General features: G+C 41.7%; 3 protein-coding genes across 9 annotated transcripts; 1 reads left to right on the forward strand and 2 right to left on the reverse strand.

Annotated features, from left to right (window-relative positions):
* Window positions 1-2888: 2888 nt before the first annotated feature.
* LOC135619240 (phosphoenolpyruvate carboxykinase (ATP) 1-like) lies at window positions 2889-7580 on the forward strand. Its single transcript, XM_065121065.1, has 13 exons — window positions 2889-3046; window positions 3154-3497; window positions 3578-3756; window positions 4423-4576; window positions 4680-4764; window positions 5302-5402; window positions 5488-5786; window positions 5899-6072; window positions 6159-6224; window positions 6314-6492; window positions 6577-6746; window positions 6836-7004; window positions 7098-7580. The coding sequence occupies exons 2-13, from the start codon at window positions 3178-3180 to the stop codon at window positions 7239-7241; spliced, it is 2040 nt and encodes a 679-aa protein (XP_064977137.1). The 5' UTR covers window positions 2889-3046; window positions 3154-3177; the 3' UTR covers window positions 7242-7580.
* An 844-nt stretch (window positions 7581-8424) lies between these two features.
* On the reverse strand, window positions 8425-15667 carry LOC103994960 (uncharacterized). Of its 7 annotated transcripts, XM_065121069.1 has the most exons (8): window positions 14978-15667; window positions 13935-14003; window positions 13525-13593; window positions 12539-12607; window positions 12033-12148; window positions 10121-11183; window positions 8749-8818; window positions 8425-8675 (listed from the first exon to the last, which is right to left on the reverse strand). In XM_065121069.1, exons 2-6 carry the CDS (start codon window positions 13998-14000, stop codon window positions 11180-11182), a joined length of 324 nt encoding a protein of 107 aa, XP_064977141.1. In that variant the 5' UTR covers window positions 14001-14003; window positions 14978-15667; the 3' UTR covers window positions 8425-8675; window positions 8749-8818; window positions 10121-11179. The 7 variants fall into 7 exon arrangements, with proteins under 7 accessions (XP_064977141.1, XP_064977138.1, XP_064977140.1 ...); XM_065121066.1 differs by lacking the exon at window positions 10121-11183; XM_065121068.1 differs by having other exon boundaries at window positions 8425-8818.
* Window positions 15668-15992: 325 nt separating this feature from the next.
* On the reverse strand, window positions 15993-17222 carry LOC103995022 (arogenate dehydratase/prephenate dehydratase 2, chloroplastic). The gene has a single exon (XM_009415506.3). The coding sequence runs from the start codon at window positions 17220-17222 to the stop codon at window positions 15993-15995; it is 1230 nt and encodes a 409-aa protein (XP_009413781.2).
* Window positions 17223-20635: the final 3413 nt, after the last annotated feature.

The following is a 20635-nucleotide window of genomic DNA, read 5'->3' on the forward strand; positions in this document are numbered from 1 at the left end:
ATTTTGTTCTATGATCTAACACTCTTGTATTAACCTAAAATCTTTCACTTTCGACTATCTTATTGAGAAGCCCATCGACACCGATCTTATAAAATTCCTAGCCTCTGTCCTTCGACCTTATCTCTATACTTGGAGTTTGCCTTTGTATTCTTTACCTCCTCAGCCCTTTTCCTAACTATGTGCTCTCCCTCCATGAGAGCAAATGATCGATAATTCTATGGAAGTCCTGCCTCTATAGTACCATGGTGTTGTCATGCTCAACCTTATTATTTGTTGCTTCGCTTCTACATTCATTTCTTTACGATCGATAGGTCCACATCTACGATATTATGGCACTCATTTGAGTCCACCTTCATCATAATCGATGCTTAGTTTTGGGTAGCTAAGTCTCTTTGGACTCATCGTCGCTTCCTTACCCCTTTTGACCACATGTTTTAACGCTTTTGTGTTCTCCAAGTAATTTTCCTTGGTCGATGGAAAGACATACTACAACTCTCACGATGGCTTTCGCCATCATGTTATGGGGCTCATGTTAATTCTATCCTCCTTTATATTCTTAGTAGTAACGATCACTTGATCTTATCTTTTGGCTTGTCGAGCTCTCTTAAGCGAATATGAGTTATAGAGCAGTCTAACACTCCAATTACTTCGATCATACCTCTATATGATCAAGTCCTCCTACGAGACTCAATGGTACTTGTACTCAAAATTCTCTTTCGATGGTACACAACCCTTATATGCTGATAACCAAGGCTTTCATCCGATGCAAAATTCGATGTACGTACAGAAGACCTACCTTTGTGGTGTGATGACATTTACTTCTTGAATTCATATCTTTTGTCATTACGTTGTTCACCAAAGTGAAGCTCCCAATATCTTGAACTATTCCACTATGATTCATTGCACCATGTCGCCTCCCGGTGATATCTTCATTGTATTCTAATCTTTGTGGGATGAACTTGGACTATGATCTCTCCACATGTGACTTTTGCTAGCATGTAGCAAGGCTTTCGCCACTTTCGATTATATTCACTCATTTGATAATCGACCTTTGTTTACGCGATCTCGGGTCACATTTGGATGAAGCACATCTCTAGTATAGTCTGTCACCTAACAACTCTTAAAGTCCACCGACTTTGCTGAAATTGATGTACCATTATCGGGATCCTAGGCCCTACCTCCCGCATAATCTCTATTACGTATTGCTTCATTTGTGGTAACTCGAATGGTAGCACTATGATATATTCTTGAAAAGTACCTACCCTCGCGTAGTCTTGCCATGTGCTAAGGTCTTGATCTCGTAATGCATTCACCAACACATCACCTCGTGTAAGATTATGTGACAACTCATCATCGCTTTCTTAGTTCGCTGAGCTTTATAGAGCTATTATCTTGAGGTATCCCTCTCAATATATGTAGTTTGTTGCACATGATTCTCTCTTTATAGAACTAGGACTTATCCCTCCTAGATATTTGTTTTGTTAGAACAATCTTTTTCTTTGTATTATTCCCTCTAGAAGTTTTGGATAACACTATCCTTTTGGACTACTTTACCTATTTGAACAACCTGTGCATCATTCCACCACCATGAATGTACTTGCTAGATTGTGTCTCTTTACTAATACAAGCCTCGTTACGCTCCTTTCTCATGTCGAAGAGAAAGTTTCAATACTCTATAACTCCAAGTTTCGGTAGCCTTTGGATGGCCATAAACAATCCATCGTCTGCATACAAGCCCTTACATGAATATAAAATTCTTTAAATTAGTAACTCCCTCATCTCTATGAGCTTTGTATGACTTTTTCAATCATCAAATAATTCACCATTCTTTATATGGTCTCATCTTTTTACCAAACACCTCGTTTATTTTGAGCATCATCAAATTTAATTACCAATATCAAGCTATGACTCGAATTCAGTCATCTCAATCTTTATATGTTATATATTCTTCTCCATTGATTATCCTCTTGTCATGCTAAATGTTACTTTTCTGACGCCTAATCGGACTTACCGAAAAATTTGAATGTTGGACCAAAAATGACACTAAATTCTAGACGTAACAAAAATAGCATCGTAATTGATATTGCATGCATATTAAAAGACTTATTTGCAGGGGTGATCGGTTAGTGACGTGGAGGAATCACCCGGTCATCGCCCCCTAAGATGCATGTGGTATTCCCTCCGACTCCCATGTCGACCAACTACTACCCCTAAGTCAGCAACACGTAGATGCGGATGAACTACGACTCCATCCCTGCTTACCTCTTCTATGAATAAATAATGACCATGTCATCGGCTAAACCACTTAGTTTACGTGTGGGCGCTGGCAACACAAGTATCCGTAAATCCCGGAGAGAAGGTCAATCCCATGCTTCCATTAGCTATGAAATCTGAGAACGACATGACGAGGCAAACATGATGCCCGCCTGCTGGTCTCCAATGAAATCTGACGACGATATGACGAGGCAAACATGATGCCTGCTTCCATTTATCACCACCCTGTAACGACAGCCAGCGTCCTCATCATCCTCCAGATCAACTAATTATATTTATTATCCGATTAGCTATCATGATCGCCATGAATTAATTCATTCATCTTGACTCGTTCTATGCATTTTGAGCCTGTCGGTGCCTCGTCACCGCCAATATGCCTATTAGGCCGCGACGTCGTCAATAAATTACGTGTGTCCTCGACGACTTCTTGGCGGGCGCACGTGCCCGAGCCGAGCCCTCCTTATGGACTACGAAAGAAGTGACGAGATAAGTAAGCAACTTGGGAAAGAAAAAGCCTGTCACTTTCCAGGATTTATGAATATCCATACACGATTTGGTACGCGAACCGGCTCCAGTCTGTCACGGGGTTCTTGTCCACGAGGAGACCACGAGCCTTCCCGTCCGATCCATCACCCACCGTCAACTGCCTCTTCAACGGTAGTAGTATCGAGTTGTCTGCCTCCTTCTTGGGGCACGCTCCGTGACCTCTAAAAGGACGGCCACCTCCCCTCTGTATTCCACCTCTTCTTCGGGCTTCTTCATCTGCATCCAGGTGAACGATCTGTCTTCTTTATGCTCGGTCGACTAAGCTTAGCACAAGCAAAGTGATGCCATCTCTCTCTCTCTCTTGATCTCCGTTTCGTTTTCGTATCAAGGCAGGCCTAAAGAGCAAGTAGCACAGCGATGGAGGGGGGGAAGGCAGAGTTCAGCTTCGCCAATGGGGGTGTGCCGGCGGTGGTGTCGCCGCGCGGAAGGCTGCCACCGATCCAGACAAGCCGCAGCATCAGCTTCAAGAAGACCAAGGACGGGGAGGATCGGGACGGCAACGACGGCATCTGCCACGACGACAGCACCCCGCCGGTGAAGGCGCAGACCATCGACGAGCTCCACTCCCTCCAGAAGAAGCGCTCCGCCCCCACCACCCCCGTCAAGGATGGCCAGGGCGCCCCCTTTGCCACCATCTCCGACGAGGAGCGCCAGAGGCTGCAGCTCCAGTCCATCAGGTGAACCCCCGTCTGCCCGCCTTCCACCAGTTTGCTGGCTCTAACCCCAAATCCTGGCTCGCTGATGACGACGCGTGCAGTGCGTCGCTGGCATCGCTGACTCGAGAGACAGGACCCAAGTTGGTGAAGGGCGATCCGGCGAGGAAGGCGGACACCCCCAAGATCAGCACTGTTCACCACCATTACTTCACCCCGACCATCAGCGTCAGCGACAGCGCCCTCAAGTTCACCCATGTCCTCTACAACCTCTCACCTGCAGGTTACATGCTCTTCCCCTCTCTGCCCATGGATGTTTGTTTGGGTTAGAAGCCTGGAAGCATTTCACCGACTAAGCCAAGGTTGCTCAATCTCACTGTCAACATCATTCATCAGTGGTCAATATGCCCACACGATGTTTCCATATGCACCTAGTATGCAATGCACGATCTTTCTCTCATAACTCCTCTTTTCCCCCTTTCTTCTTTGTTTTTTATCCCATTCATTACTTCTTCATCCTGAAGAGTGAAGAGGTTCATGCATTTGTCAACCTCTCGCCTGCAGGTAAACATTCACTTCACCAACTTGCCAAGGTTGCCCAAGGTCACTGTCAAACATCAGCCGATCATTCATTAGTTGTAAATATGCCCAAGTGTCCATTGATGTTGCCATATGCAATGCATAATCTTGCTTCCATAACTCCTTTTCCCCCCCTTTCTTCTTTGTTCTTTATCCCACTCACTGGTAGTTCTCCTCTTCATCCTGAAGAGGTTCATGCATTTAGTTTATATCCTTGTGGAGATCATGCTCAGCTGTTTGACCTGTGTAATTCTCATGACTTGTACTCATCTGAAACTTTCATCTCTGAGCATGCATGAGTACAAATCCTCATACATGACACTCAACTTGTACATTGCTTTTATTGATCAAGTAACCTTTGTCGTTCCAGAACTGTATGAACAAGCCATAAAATATGAGAAGGGATCGTTTATCACATCGACTGGAGCTTTGGCCACCTTGTCTGGTGCAAAGACCGGCCGTGCTCCCCGGGACAAGCGAGTTGTCTTCGATGAAACCACTGCAGAAGAGCTGTGGTGGGGGAAGTGAGTTCCACAATTCCTCTGTCATTCTGTATTCTACTTGTTTTTGGCACATGTCACTACCTATTGATCTGCTCCCTTCATTAATCTTTTTTTGTCCATGTAGGGGATCGCCTAATATTGAAATGGATGAACACACATTCCTAGTGAACAGGGAGAGAGCTGTTGATTACCTGAATTCTCTGGACAAGGTATTGCAACTACTAAAATTTTTGCTAAAATTATTGCAACTACTAACATGTAAGAGCTATGATAAACCAAATCCTGAGATTTGCTGATGATAAGAAATTGAAAATTCTTTTTGCTAGTCTCTGATCTTCCTCATATATCAGCTATCACACTTTCCCTACACATCTGACAATTTATGCGAAGAAAAACCCTTCTGTCGAGTAGTTGACAGATTAACACATATTTCTTATCACTGAACCAAGAAGACAGAGAAGCATGCTAAGAAAGATTTTCAATCATTCTATTTATTAATGCTCATCCTCTCTTGACTAGAGAATACCCTGCACCGTCTGAAATTACCAGTTTTACCAAAGAAATGAATTCTTACTTATACACTGTTTTAAGCTTCAGCCCTTATTCTCATTGTTAACCTGTCAGGTGCTTCTATCTATCCTTTGCTGTGATTGGTCTTACTTATGTACTATGTAAATTTATTTGAATCGATTGATTCAGTATTTACATGCATGCTTCTTTGGAATCTAATTATGTTATCACCACAGGTGTTTGTGAATGATCAATTCCTGAACTGGGATCCTGTGCATCAGATCAAAGTGAGAATTGTTTCAGCAAGAGCCTACCATTCCCTATTCATGCATAATATGTGAGTACAAACATGGAAAACAACCAGTAGAGAAGTGTATTTTCGTAGAATAGGTCATGCATAAAAGATACCTTGGCTGCTGCAGGTGCATCCGTCCCACACCAGAAGAATTGGAAAATTTTGGTACTCCAGATTTCACGATCTACAATGCAGGGCAGTTCCCGTGCAACCGTTACACGCACTACATGACTTCCTCAACCAGTGTAGACCTGAATCTTGCTAGAAAGGAAATGGTTATCCTTGGTACTCAATATGCTGGAGAGATGAAGAAGGGTCTGTTCAGTTTGATGCACTATCTGATGCCTAAGAGACAAATTCTTTCTTTACATTCTGGGTGCAACATGGGCAAAGATGGGAATGTTGCCCTCTTCTTTGGATTATCAGGTAAGGTTAGGCGAAGTAGGATAAGGAGCCATCCTTCTATCTCTCATTTCATTAATCATGTGTCTTTTATCTACCTGAAACCACTCTACCTTTGTATGCATTTGTTTTTCAGGCACTGGGAAGACAACTTTGTCTACTGATCATAACAGGCTACTTATCGGTGACGATGAACATTGTTGGAGTGACAATGGTGTTTCAAATATTGAAGGTGGGTGCTACGCCAAGTGCATAGACCTATCAAAGGAGAAGGAACCTGATATCTGGAATGCCATCAAGTTTGGAACTGGTAAAATCCACAGTGTGCTTTTGTATTGTATATAAAATGGATTCGTTTCTTTAAAATGTAAAATGAAAGGTGTGAGAACCTTGCAGTGTTGGAAAATGTTGTATTAGAAGAGCACACTCGTGAAGTGGACTATTCGGATAAGTCGGTCACAGGTACTTCCCTTGTGCTCTTCTCTCACCAATGCAAAATCAGATTGATGTAGTTGTGATAACTGATAACATCACCATTGATGATTTTGCAGAGAACACTCGCGCTGCCTATCCGATCGAGTTCATCCCCAATGCGAAGATACCATGTGTCGGACCGCACCCGAGGAATGTTATCCTACTGGCCTGTGATGCCTTTGGCGTCCTCCCACCAGTGAGCAAGCTGAGCCTGAGCCAAACCATGTACCATTTCATATGTGGCTACACTGCTCTGGTACCATATTTTTCATCCTTGAACCGCAGATAACTATAAAATCATAGTGGTTTTCTGTATTCATGTGCCATTACTGGAGTACAGGTTGCCGGCACTGAGGAAGGTGTAAAAGAGCCACAGGCCACGTTCTCTGCTTGCTTCGGTGCGGCCTTCATAATGCTCCACCCCACTAGGTACGCTGCAATGCTGGCCGAGAAAATGCAGAGGTATGGGGCCACTGGGTGGCTAGTCAACACCGGTTGGTCTGGTGGAAGGTAGGTGAAACGTCATGGACCCATGCAAGACGTTAAGAGGAGAGCCCTCGTCCTTGTCTAGCTGCTTCACACATTTCTATCCCCTTCAGGTATGGCGTGGGCAGCCGCATCAAGCTGGCCTACACTCGGAAGATCATCGACGCCATACACTCTGGGAGCCTACTGACTGCCAATTACAAGAAGACGGAGGTGTTTGGGCTGGATATTCCAACTGAGATCGAGGGTGTGCCATCAGAGATTCTGGATCCGATGAACACTGTAAGTTTTTTCTTTCTCATTGTTCCTTCACTGTATCAAGCAATTGGAGATTAGAATGAACGTGATGCTGATCGCACTGTGTAATGGGGACAGTGGCAGGACAAGGCAGCCTACAGGGAAACACTGCTGAAGCTGGCTGGCCTGTTCAGGAAGAACTTTGAGGTGTTTGCAAATTACAAGATCGGCAAGGAAGGGAATCTGACGGAGGAGATTCTCGCTGCTGGCCCCAACTTCTGAGACTTCCGTGTCCTAGCAAGCTTGATAATAATAATAATGAAGTTATTCGAAAGAGACTGGTTCTGAGCAGAAATAGTGAAAGCCGGATGCTGTTTTATGTCTCATATTATATTAATACATGTGGAGTTGTAATGTAAGTATGCACCACAATAAACACATCATTTCCGGGCTTTCTGGGTGTCCTGTGACAAAACTCTGATGTGAAAGGTGTTTATAGCTCTTTCATGTCCCCAAACGCCTACATTCCTTGGATCTATCTATGGGTAGCTGGAGTCCACTATTAACAGTTAAGGATCTGTAATCAAAGAAGAAAAAAAAATGCATGTTTCTCTTTCTTCTTGTTGCAGGCATCGTGCTTGTGCTTTGTTTCGCACCTTCTTGTCTCTGCCGTCTGACTCTTTCCTGATGGGTTCATCGGAGCAAGGGAGGATTGACATGCCTCTCACCTTCTTGTCACGGGTCCTAATGTCAGTATCCAACAGGCAATGTTGTTCGACATGATCATTAGATAGTTGATCATCGACATCACTTGGTGCACTTGTACAGGATAATCTTATGAATAAGACCGCTAGATTTCAGACAACAATGACTGTGCGTCATTTATTGTCCTTTAGGTATCCACACCAATAAAGCTGTCCAACCACTTGACAAGGTATACACGTCATCCTCCATGGTGTTGCCCATCGAGTGAATCAGCAAGAAAACAATCGGCAACAAGTCCACGTCAAATTAGTAGCATGTCCAACAAGAAAGCAGCAGACCCTACTTAAGGAGCCACAATGAACACAACATGCAGTGACCATCTCTCTCCTTTCATCATCAAATAATGTCAAAATTACGAATTATAATCCTCCAATGTCGATGATCCCCAAGCAATCAATTGTAGAGGGAAATAAGAAGATGCACAAAGTACAAACCAAAAAAAAGGAAGAGAGAACGATGGACATTAAAGTTTCCAACACGAGAGGATGACAGGTTTGAGATCGCATGCAAAAAGGCAGGAAGTGTGTCTAACAAACCCACAAACCCGAATGATGGCAGAAACAGGACGAACCAGAAAGAAAATAAGAGGGCACCAAGATTTAAAGATCGATGAGAACGAATCGATGCAACAACAGGAATACGAGGTGGATGCTTGAATGTTTACTTTCAACAACAGGAACGAATCGATGCAACAACGACATCTCCAAATGAGGTTGTCTTTTCACAACCTCACACATACTTTTCTGCTTGAACAAAAACAATATTGACCAAATGAGAAAAGACAAATAGCTCAAGAACTCATTTGGAGATGTCGCAGATGATCAAAATTTCAGTATGGCCTCGCAGTCGAAAACCTGCTTCCATCAATGCTTTGTGGTACATTAACATGGCATCTCAATCTGCTAGTTAGTTTGAGATATTGCTTTTACGATCCATCCACAGCCAACCAGCCTGGTCCGCATCACAAACCTCAACTTCAATCGGTTAAAAATGGCGATCCTAACTTGTCCTAGTGGATCCTCACCTTGGTTCCGAGCTAAACACACCCCTCATCGTGAACGCTCTCCATTGATGATGGCTCAAGTAAGTCAACCCTGATCATGTTAGCAAATTTATGTCAAAGCCAACTTTCTCCGCTTGTCCATACACTATGAAGATGAATTTTAATTGAAACACATGAAAACGAATACTGAAAAGATGTGTTCGAGGAACAAGAAATTAAAAGATGTTAAAGAAGAATCACCACCAGCAGCAGAGAAAAGGACGAGGGAGAAGAAATTTAGGGTCACCCACCATGGCAGTGTGGCTAGGCCCGAAGGTCCCATAGATAGAGCCAACCGAAGACGAAGGTCTGTTCAGATCAAGTCAATGGAGGACCTAATCAACTAGCTTTAATTTAAGCCTGTACCTAGCACAACTGAAGACTAGTTCAAGAAAACTTTTACGTGAGAATAGAGTCACGAAGAATGAATCCGATCAACTGTGATGACTACAGATTCATCTACAAGATTCGAAGTCCATTCAAGTCATCTCCGGCTTCCTAAAGCATGTTACACGTGAGGAACGATCCAGTGGCGCTCCACTCCACAGCGTGCACTTGAAACTCAAATCTCGTTCACTGGTTTTTCTTTTTTTTTTTCCTCCTATTCTAACCAAAACTAAAAGTCAGCTCTAGTGCCATTTGTCACGACCCCGACTTGATGGCATAACTGATCCATTGACTTGTGGAGTTTGAACCACTGATTTAAGATGCCTAGACCCAAGACTCTAGCACTATAAGTTCAAGTCTTCTTCCACTTCAAATGCAGGTTTAAACAGGGTATTATAGAATCCATCTGGTCCAGTTTTGTTGAATTTTGTAATAATGTCTCTAAATATTTACTGAAAGATACTTCCAGTGATTACAATATATCTCTGGTTGGGCTATCAAGGTTTAATTCTACACATGGTGATTACAATATATGGCTTTCATGTGGACTTTCTCATTTCATCTCTAAATCCCTCTATATTTCTCGAAAGTAAAGTTAAAGAAAAAAAGGAGTGACTGTTTGGCTCATTAGGCAACGATGTTCACAGTTCACCCAAAAAAAAAAATTTCGATGGTCCACAACTAGATCGACATCGAAGTTCTTTTGCGAGGTGTGAAACATTACGAGCGTGATGAATACTTTGGTAGTAACAGTGGTAGAATATTACCTTTCATCAATATTACTTATGCATCAGACATGATTAATGTATAAACAACATGTGACCCGTTCTACAGGATCTTCCCCAAATAGACCGAAACAAGTTTATATCGCTAAAATTCATCGGAGACTTCACCAAAACGATAGCAAAAATTGGTCAGAATAATATGTTTAAGAAGCTCTAAGTTGCTATATGGTACGATTGATTACCATGAGAGGCCTCGTCATCTTTGTGCTTGAGAACGCCCCAAATCCCCAAGAATCGGCGGCACCTCGGCGGCGAGCCACGGTGCAAGGCCCAGGCAAAAGGGCGTGCGCGATTCCAAACCTAGGGCTGTCGATAAACAAATGGACAGACAATTAACGAAGAAGAAGTACCAGTTGTTGAAGTGGACGGTGAGGCAGATCTCGTCGAGTTGGGGGGAGCTCGATCTGGAGGGCGGTGGCGGGGAATGTCGAACTGGAGTTGGAACCGTTTCTATTCGCCTCATCTCTACGACTCTCCATCTGTCGATCTCGATCCTTCCCCGCTCTCGCGCCCACGGCCGGCCGGAGCCAACGGCATGCACTAATTATTGGCGCGACAGCAGATTCAAAATCTGACCCGGTTAGAACAGGCTCGGATATGTCGCGAGGTAGCGGAGGAGGACGGAGCCAACGAACTCGAGATCCGACCCGGTTAGAACAGCAAATTATATGAATGGCTGTTGTTGTTGAACTTGGCAATCCACTAATAGCTTATTTAATTTTAATCTGTCATCTTATGATGTGATTCATTCATTCGTAGCCTTCATCTTGGAATAATGAGAAATCAGTCTTAATAATGTATTGCCATAACGGCCTGCGCAAGCATGCTGGAATGTGTAACGTGCCAGTGAGCCGCACTGGGTGCTGTGCCCATACCCCCATAGGGAATGACATCATTATGCAACCACACACATGACCAGCATGGCACGACATGTTGGCACATGCCGTGCCATGTGCCATCCTGGTGGATACTAGATCACCCAGGCCATGGCTAGTGTAAAAAATCATTGGCTACCGATATCAAATTGTTTGTTTCTACTACAAGAAAAGAAAGGATACATAGAGAAGACTTTTTTTTTTAATTTGCCTACCGGATAAGTCGTTGCAAAAAAAAAAAAAAAAGATTCTCAAGTGAAAACAAATTCACAACCCCTGAAAAAGGCAAAACAAAGATTTATGTTACTTTCATCAATTCACCCCGGCATGAGCCATATGCTTATTTGCATAACAACAGAAGATCCATCAGCTACAAGCAAAAATAGAGGTATAATTAACATTTAAAAAAGCATAGAACTAAGACGACCAACATGATAACTACCAACGACAATGAAAAATAGGTACCCAGAAGATACATTGAGAGATCAAAAGAATATAACAAAACTTCCAAAATGGTCACAATTAATGAAAAAGATCTTCAATTTTTATTCTACAAGTTAGCAAGGACCGTAGCTAATAGTAGTCAGCATATGAGTCGGCTCCTCTTAGAAAGTCATCCTTGATCGAACATGTTCCTAACAAAATTTTTTAACAAATCAATGAAAGATAATTGAATGAAATCTCAAACCCAATTAATTGCAATTCCAGCTGTAGACCACAGTCGTTCAAAATTAATGGTTACTATTCTCATGAAACCTTCTATCGATACATTGACCAATCCTCTAGCTCGACGTACAATCTTCTGACATGTTTCATTTCGGCTCAACATGATTATTCTTGTCTTAATTGTCTCTCCCTGATCGAAGCTTCCTGCGTCACTCAAAACGCAGATCAAATCATAAACACTATCAACTGATTTCATCATCAAAATTTGAGATTCAACAACCTCGAGTATGTATTCACACACCTGGATAAGCATTCAAACTCCATATGTGTCCACATCTATTGGACCCTATTTTTAGAAGATTTTTAAGACCATTATCTAGTGCTAGGGAACCAAATCATTCTTAAAAAAGCTATTTGATGCTAGTTAAGCGGCATTCATGAGAACGATACTTCAAACTCGATCAAGTACATTATTATTGCAATTTTAAGACAAACCAGCACGTAAAAGAAACATAACCTGCAGGCAAATTTAAAATTAAGAAGAAATGAACACCTGAAATCAGTTGATGGATTTGGCCCTTGCCATCCCATGTCCTTCCATTGCTTTGATTTGAGTCCTGTAAGTTTTACTTCAGGAAAGGATGCGTGCCGAAGAGCTCTGAGGGCTTCCTGGTGGCAAAAGTGTAGGAGTGCACAAAATGTAAGATAGGACATCAAGTTCAAACATTTTTTTTTCAAACTGTTCCTAACAAATTGTGATTGCAGCAAACCAATTTCAGGAGCCAGATCTGTGAAATGGACGATTGGTGAAATATATGCTTATAGCCCAACAGAGATGTATGTAGATTTTCTGCTTTTTCAAGTTATTCTTGCAAGTTTCATCTATTTTTCTCAGTATCCAAAAGGAGAGCCAGCAACACATTTTGTAAATAGCTTAATTCTGCACAAATCTTAAAGAAGATGAATGACTCTTGATAAATAAGTAACCCGCTTTCACAATGTGTAAGAACAATTCATTTTTATTTTACAAGTGGAAAATAAAGTCAAAGAATATGATACCTGATGATCTGCGTGACACTCATCAAATGGTACATTCAAGCATTCCTTAAGCTTTTGTAATCTTGTTTCCTGCAAAAAAAATATATGAACAAGCAGACATTAAGAACTGTGGACTACATCGACAGACTTAGAAAACAAGTAAAACCAAATTGATCTTCAAGGGGTAATAATTCACTGAAATGATTTGCTACCTCCACTCATGCATCAAGAATGACAGAATAGGAAAGCCTCACCCACAAGTCTGTCATTCTATTAACGTATCAATAAAAAGAGAACCTAAGCCATATCAGAAAAGGCTGGTGATTGATATAAATTATATTTTATATCAGTGAAATTATAAATGCATGAAGGTAGCTGGTCTTTTTTTTAATGATGATTTATTTCACAAAATCATATTCTGAAAAATAGTTTTTTAACATAAAATGCACCATTAAATAGATATGCTCGATGATCCTGTTCTTCTTATTCAGATGCCAGGACTCCATCATTGGAACGATATGTCAGACCTAGCTGGTGAAATAGTTCAGTTCTAGTGGCTCCATGTCTAGTGGTTTGCTGAAATATTGACTTCAGGTCTAGTAGTTTGGTGAAATAGTTAGACATAGCTGCTGCCTGGTGATAAAAGATACAGCAAAATCTTCTAGCATAGTATATTTTCATGGAAAAATCCTATGTCTGCTCTCTAATCAAAATATATCTTACATTAAGCTAATGGCAATCATGCCTATGACAGTTAAAAGAGTACATCATTAGAAGTGTGACTTGTGCTTGTGCTAGTGCTTATGGTAGCCATAACTTGAGCTTATAAAAACCCAAAATCCCATAGCCAAGATGTGAATCATCCTGTAATGAACTTATTGTAAAGAAAGATTGGTCACTTCTCACTTTGGGTGATCAAGAAACTCCATAATTTCTCCTATATGCTGTCAACAGTAGTCAATTAAAAGTATGAAGTGATTTAATATGTTGAGAAATCAGAACTTTACATCAAGAGAACATGGTAGTAGTATCAGCCGATGCCTGCTGTTCAACATGAAATGTTCTATTTTCTTCAGCTGAAAATTGACAACATGTCCTCTTGTCATTTGTCAAGTTATACATGTTGACAAGAAGTAAATTCCATCTTTGAGGACACCAATCCTACAAATACTTCAGCAACCATTACTTCATTAATCCACTAAGCATTCCTATACTTCTTGATACAGAATATTTTTAAGAATCACATCATGAAACTTGATTTGGTAACACAAATTACCAATTCAAGCAATACATCATGATCATGTATAATCTATGGCAGATGGGGAAAATCATGTCAACAATAAATCAACTATTTGATTGTGAAAACAAATTACTTGACGAGGGGTCAAAGTATAATCAAGCGTCTTTTCATCACTACCTTGCCGTTTATTACCAATGCAGTAAAGAAATCCTCCAAACCATGATCGAGTTCCAACCAAAACATCACCTGTAACCACAAAGATATTAGTGTGGATGAAAGATTGCTGTATCCGAAAAGCTACAATTTGGATAAATATTCTTTTGGTATCATGAAATATCATGTTATTATGGACTTCTTGAATTCTGTTGAAGGACTTCAAAGAAACATAATCTATTAGGTACTCAAATTGAAAGAAACTAAACAACAAAGAGATAGATTCAGGGTATTAGTAAATGTATTATATGAAACTTTTTTTGCATTCAACTTAGGACTCGGGAGAGTTCTCATTCTCAAGAGAGTTAATTTTAACTCCATTGGACAAGAAGCAAAAACCTTTGACTTAATGTGAACGTAATGAAATATATTTAGAAAATCAAATGTAATCTAGCATGCATCACCATAGTTCATCAGATAGCATTTTCTTGTGACTCGAGTGCTGGTTCATTTCAGTTTCCTATGATGTGTTAAATGTGAAGGCCAGTTCAAAGAAGGATCTCTTTTTCTGGTGCCTATCTTTCCTTCCTAACTTATTTGTACGACATCACAGTACTCAGAAAATTATTAATTGCAATGTAGGTAACCATAGTGGAAGGTGATATCCATAAAACGTAGAAGATCATCCCAAATCAATAATCATCTCAACAACCAGATCTCTAAATATTCAAGTTATAGCCAAATTGATAAATGAAAACTGGGCTAAGTAAGAGTGTCACCTATAGGTAATGACTTCAACAGCTTAAATATTCGAAGTTAGTCACTTTGGAGAGCATCGATCGGAAGACTCGACAAAAGCATAACGAAGGATACAGAGAAAAAGAATGACAATCAAATATGGAGTGGAGTCAGTAAATCAACCATTTAATGCGACACAATCTCAAATTGTTTTCTCCTCAAAGGCAATAAATCCTGTTCCCAAAGAGTATTTCAATAAATACTGTTCATAGAGGTTAAAAGTGGATTCTTTCTTCGGTGCGCACAAGAGAACGTCGTTGATGTCGAACCTGCAGCACACCAAGTGGACGCTGGCTGCCTCTGCTTCGACTTCAACAAAACAAGGGGAATTGCAGATCCCGACGTTCGCATAAGTTTCAACCGTCCGATTCCCCAGGCCAAGCTTTCATCGGTGTTCTCTTCTTAACAAACGGAAAAGGAGCCCGTGCGGGCACCTTCCCATCAGGGTGAGAGAGTTGGATATCACCTCCTTTTATTCCCCTTTCGATGGATAATGCAATTCGACGAGGCGCCAGAAGGAGGAAGAGGAGGGTGAACCGATCGTGCTATCGCGCTAGAACAACGAGGCCTTCCGCCCTTCAAAAAGGGTCCCCAGTCACAGTCTCCTCCCGGCGATCGCTGTGACGGTGCCTGGTTCCGGGAAACGTCGCAGGAATTTGCTTTTCATCTCTCATCTCTTTTTCCCCCTCCTCTTCCGCCTAAACACAATCTGCTCCCCGCTGCCTAATCGCGAAAAGCATCGCAAGAAGCCTATTTTTTGTTTACTTTCAAGAAACGCATTCGAATCTCCGCCTAATCTCCTCTCCTCCTCTCCCTACCTTAGAGCCGCGCATTGCCCCCGCCAAAAAAGAGTCCGCTCATTGACCGGCAGGTTGCCAATCTTACCATAGTTCTCCTCCGCCATGGTGTTCGACGTATCAAAAGGGAAATGTCGGCACTTGTCACAAGTTGCAAGAAGAGGTTTCGTTGTCGGTTGGGATATATTTCAACAAGCAAACTACTAAGTTAGGTATGACATCTCGAATTAACATTTGTAAACCTAGGCATCATCGGTTGTCATGCTAATGACGTTTGCTCACTCTGTAATTTTTGCTTAAAATTAAATCTACAACTTAATTAAAAAGTGTTCTTAGGATGAACGACGATTGAAAAATACAAGTTTCGATCACTCTAAAAATAAATAAATAAAAGTAAATAAATGCTTCCTTTTTATTACGGAAGACCGTATTTGCTTGTAAGTGAGTACATACGGATACGGCGTATATTTCATTCATTATATACAAATTAATTAATTCCTTGGTACGTGCAGGTGTAGCTTCCGAGCACACGTGAGAAGACGGCCATCTCGTTCAAGCGTGCCAGTGCGGCCTCCACGACGGGGTCCGACACGCTGCCTTCGACGTCCAACACGAAGACGTAGTCCAGGTACGTCACGTTCCTCATCCCGTCGTCGCCCCGGTCAACCACCCGGAGCGGCTTCGCACGGTTGGGCCGGTGGTCGACGCGCGTCACCCTCAGGTCTCGACTCTCGAAGATCCACATCGCCCGGAACAGGTCTGACGCCCCTCCGTCCAGAGTGAAGACCACGGTGGTCTTGTGCGCTGCCCCTCCTCCGATGGAAGAAGAGGCCTGGGCGTGCCCTGAAGATAGGCCGAGCTGGAGGAAGCGGGTGAGGTTGCCACCGAGGTGGTGGTCCTGGAAGTTGGGCTTCAGGACCCGCAGGCCGAACTCCCGGGCGGCCATCCGGCTTCCGATGACCGCGGTGTCCGCCACCCGATTCTCCGCCACGAACCGGGCGGCATCGGTGGCACTAGAGACCTCGTCGACCTCGAGGCCGAGGGCCTCCAGGCTCCGGCGGCAGTGGGACAGGGCCTGCGGGTGACTGATGACCCGGCGGAGGCCGGACCTGAGCACGCCCGGGAGGGAGAGCAGGCAGTGGTTGACCGGGAGGACGAGCTCGCCCAGGATGCGGATTCCCGGGTGGCGGAGGAGGAGGTCGAGGTTGCGGTCGATGGGCCCGTCGAGGGAGTTCTCCGCGGGCACCACGGCGCGGTCGGCGGAGTGGTCCTCGAGGACGTCGAAGGCTTCTTCCATGTGGGCGCAGGGGAAGGCCTCGCAGGCCGAGGAGGGGAAGGCCGTGGCGGCGGCCTCCTGGCAGTAGGAGCCGCGGGAACCCTGGTAGGCCACGCGGACGGGGCGACCGAAGGGTTCCCCAGACGCAGGCGGGCGGACTCCCGTGGCGGCCTGCTGCCAGAATAGGCGCTCGAGGTTGGCAACGGCGATCTCGTAGCCCAAGCGCGAGGCCACCTCGTCGGAGGCTCCCAAAGGAGAGGAGGGGCGAGAGGTGCGGGTATCTTTCCTCCGGCCCTGCTCGACTTGTCGTTCTTGCCGCTGCTGCTTATTTTGTTCGAAGTTGGCAGCAGCTCTGACACCGATACTGAGAGAAACCGATCCGCTCTTCCTGCTGATAACGTTAGCAGGAGGAAGAGGAGGAGGATGTACTGTGATCGCCATACGATAAACCTCGGCAGATAGAGGAAGAGGCCAAAGGAGAAGATGTGGAAGGGAGGTTTCGTTCTGCTACCTCTGCCTCTTCCTCTCGACTACTCCTCCACCTATCCGGTGGGTCGGCTTCAGGTAGGAATCAAACGGGAATCACGACGCAACCAAAGAGGAAGGAGGAGGATTTGCTGCGACCCGTCGAGGCGCAGAGATCGTATTCGATCCCTGGCTAGCGCTCCGGCCGGCTAGCTCACCATTTATAAACTCTCTCTCTCTCTCTCTCGCCTCGTTCGGGTGGTAGGTCGAGAGAGAGAGAGAGAGAGATGGCGAGGGGTAGGTGGAGAGCGCGTGACGTTCTCTTGACGCACGCGACGGACGACTCTTTCCCCCGCTCGCCCTTCTTCGTTCTCCACAGCTTTTCTTTGTTTGCTTGCTTGCTTCTCTCTTTAATTTCTCGGTCGAGTTGGGTAAAACTTCACCATCTTCATCTTCAGCTTCAACAAATAGCTGCTTTCGGGCGCTGCCATCTACCGGCGACTTTCGCACCTCACGCCTCCTTCACAGCACCTAGCAGTCACCAGACGAGACGACGTCTCCTTGCATCTGCATGCACCAATAAACTATCACACGTTACCACCTCCCCACACCTTAAAAGATATATAAAACTTATAAAATATAATAAGAATTTTATAAAATAATTCAGAGGATATCAAAACAAAACATTTTTTAATTAAAATCATATATATATATATATATATATATATATATATATATATCAATAAGCTTTAAAAGATTTAGAAATATATACATGTAGTGGTTGGGTTTTGGTCCCGTGGTTGGTGCCCATTTTTAATTACTTGCTGAATCATAGATTCGCATCCATAATAGGATCGACATGCTTAGATTATGTCTGTTTCAATGATTATTCAACTTGTATATTTTTCCATAAGTAGTCTCGTGCGCATTTCGATTCAGTATGATATAATTGTCATCGATTTAAACTGTAAAAATTAATATAATGGGTCAATAATCCATGCGATGTGATTATTATGACAAGTACAAATTCGTACTTAGGTTTAAAGTCGTCGTCAAATCAAAAAATTACATGTTCATTAGCAGGATACATGATTTATTATTTATTGACGAGGATATCACGTCTTAGATTTGAGTTGATAGAGAAACGTCATGTCCGGCAATGAATGAAACGTCCCACAGCTCAATTGCATGAATTGGATTTGGAAGTCGATGTCAAGTCGTTGATATCGATGTTTAACTAATCACAGGAAAGATATTACATTCAGCACATGTCAGCTACATGACATGTAGGTTAGGTGTTGTATGTATAAGATATCAAATTAATATTGATAAAGACAGTTGAAGATTATCTCATCAAAAAATATTTTATATAATATATTTTTATTATTTTATTATTAGATATAAAAATTTATTTTTAACACAATCAAAAAATTATTTTTTACCCACGACTATATTGATTGTCGGAAGGATGAGAAATCACTTTCAATTTAAATCTTCATAATAGATGACACTTCGGAAGATCTCGTCGGGAGATTGATGTTTTCACATCAAAGTCACATCAAAATAATCATCTTAGTAGTTCGATATTTTTATCTTGAAAATACCTCAAATAATCTTATATACATGAATATGAAATACGTGACTCAAATGTCAATAATATCTTTCTCTAACAATTAAACTAATGATGGAGTCTTTTTAATCATTTATTTTGGATTCGATGTTAATTTAATATTGATGCCAAGATCCCTTTTGGAGTGAGGCGTGAAGTTCTTTCATAGTCGTGAAAACATTATGGCATCATACTCTTTTGTACGAAACAAAATTAATCACCCTTTAATATTTTTGATAAATGAGAATGATTTATCTAAAAAATATATTTTTATTGATTAATAGATTAAAATTGATGATGATGTTTCAATCCCTTGCATCATCAACAAAGCGATCGAGCAAAGGAAGAGGACGGGTCCGTTTGACAAAGTACGAAACACTCATTCAAACAAGCCTAATTAATTTGCAACCTTGATCTTGTTTTCTTCTCTATAAATAAATACGTGTGATTTTATGGTCATCGAGAAAAGTCAAACACAACGAAATACATATTTAAATTCGACAAAAAAAGACTATTTGGACATGTTGAAATTGGACGAAGGCGGTCCGATGGTATCGGTGACGACCTCAGCTAAAAGCTTGATGTCTGTTCAAATTGGCCATGAAGACGACGTCAAAGGAATGCTCACTTAGGCTTGACTTCATGTGGAATTAGTAGAGACGATAGTTTATAAGATGATGATGCCGTGTGATTCGCGTGTTATGACGACAAGTGCTGATCCTGTAACACTATGCCTAGTAGAAGACGAAGAAACATCGACTCCTTCCTTTTTCTCTAATCAACTTTGTTCTCCCCAACAAATCCCTCCTTTGAAACCTAATCCCATAGCGTGATCCATGTTTAGGGGGTTGATTAGGCATTTATCATATTACTTAATATATTTCTTTAATAATTCAGTAGTCAAAGAAAAAGAAAAGATTTTGAATAAGATGAAATTTGAAAGAGGTTTAAAAAAAAAAAATCAATATATGTGCCCCTTTACATGATCAATCGAGGGTTATATTACCTTATGTAATTAGTTAATTTGAGCACATCGATCTTTATATTTTTAAAAGTTATAAAAATAAAATATTTAATCTTATTTTTTCTTATACCATTGATTTTACTGATGGAAATATTATAGGGCTTATCACCGAGTGCTTATTATTTTTGTCTCACTTTGATTTACCACTACGCACGTATGATATTTTAATTAACATAATCGATGACATAAGGAGAAACGAGATTAAATGTTTCACTTTCATAAATACAGATATCTTAATATAACTATTAAAAATATAAAAATTAAGATACTAAAAATAATTAATTATAGAAATAATATGTAATTACGCTCCTAATCACTCAAATCTTATACAATCATATCTTAAATTCTAAGAGTTAGTCGGTCATTAATAGCTCGAACTAATAACACATTAACGTAAAACACTAAAGTAGTGGAGTCTAACATAAATAAGATGGAGAGTTGACTCTTTGACTTTTTCTCCAGTTAATTACTAATAATATTTCAGCTTATTATAAGCAACCAAATACATTAATTTTTTTTTCCAACTTATTAAAATATGTCAAGAATAACGGTGTCTAAATTTTCATCCAAGAAATACAAAACATAAAGCGATGTTTCATTTAAATGCTAAAAATAGATTATGCAAAAAAAAAAAACAATTTACTAAATGATCAACTAATCAAGTCAAAGAGCTTCGTAGAGGTGCCTTCAAATTGGGCCCATTTACATTCGGTCTGTTATCTTAGCATCAGGCCGACACGGCCCAGTTTACAACTG

The sequence above is a fragment of the Musa acuminata genome, chromosome BXJ2-8 (genome assembly GCF_036884655.1).
Source record: "Musa acuminata AAA Group cultivar baxijiao chromosome BXJ2-8, Cavendish_Baxijiao_AAA, whole genome shotgun sequence".
Classification (NCBI taxonomy): domain Eukaryota; kingdom Viridiplantae; phylum Streptophyta; class Magnoliopsida; order Zingiberales; family Musaceae; genus Musa; species Musa acuminata.

What these genes read in the sequence shown, in the direction of transcription:
- LOC135619240 (XM_065121065.1), top strand. Translation starts at nt 3,178, where the DNA reads ATGGAGGGGGGGAAGGCAGAGTTCAGCTTCGCCAATGGGGGTGTGCCG. An exon ending in GAAGAGCTGTGGTGGGGGAA is followed by an intron (nt 4,577 to 4,679) that starts GTGAGTTCCACA and finishes TTGTCCATGTAG; the next exon opens with GGGATCGCCTAATATTGAAA. An exon ending in TTCGGATAAGTCGGTCACAG is followed by an intron (nt 6,225 to 6,313) that starts GTACTTCCCTTG and finishes ATGATTTTGCAG; the next exon opens with AGAACACTCGCGCTGCCTAT.
- LOC103994960 (XM_065121066.1), bottom strand. Translation starts at nt 14,000, where the DNA reads ATGTTTTGGTTGGAACTCGATCATGGTTTGGAGGATTTCTTTACTGCA. An exon ending in TACTACCATGTTCTCTTGAT is followed by an intron (nt 12,608 to 13,524) that starts GTAAAGTTCTGA and finishes TTTTTTTTGCAG; the next exon opens with GAAACAAGATTACAAAAGCT. An exon ending in AGTGTCACGCAGATCATCAG is followed by an intron (nt 12,149 to 12,538) that starts GTATCATATTCT and finishes TTTTGCCACCAG; the next exon opens with GAAGCCCTCAGAGCTCTTCG.
- LOC103995022 (XM_009415506.3), bottom strand. Translation starts at nt 17,222, where the DNA reads ATGGCGATCACAGTACATCCTCCTCCTCTTCCTCCTGCTAACGTTATC.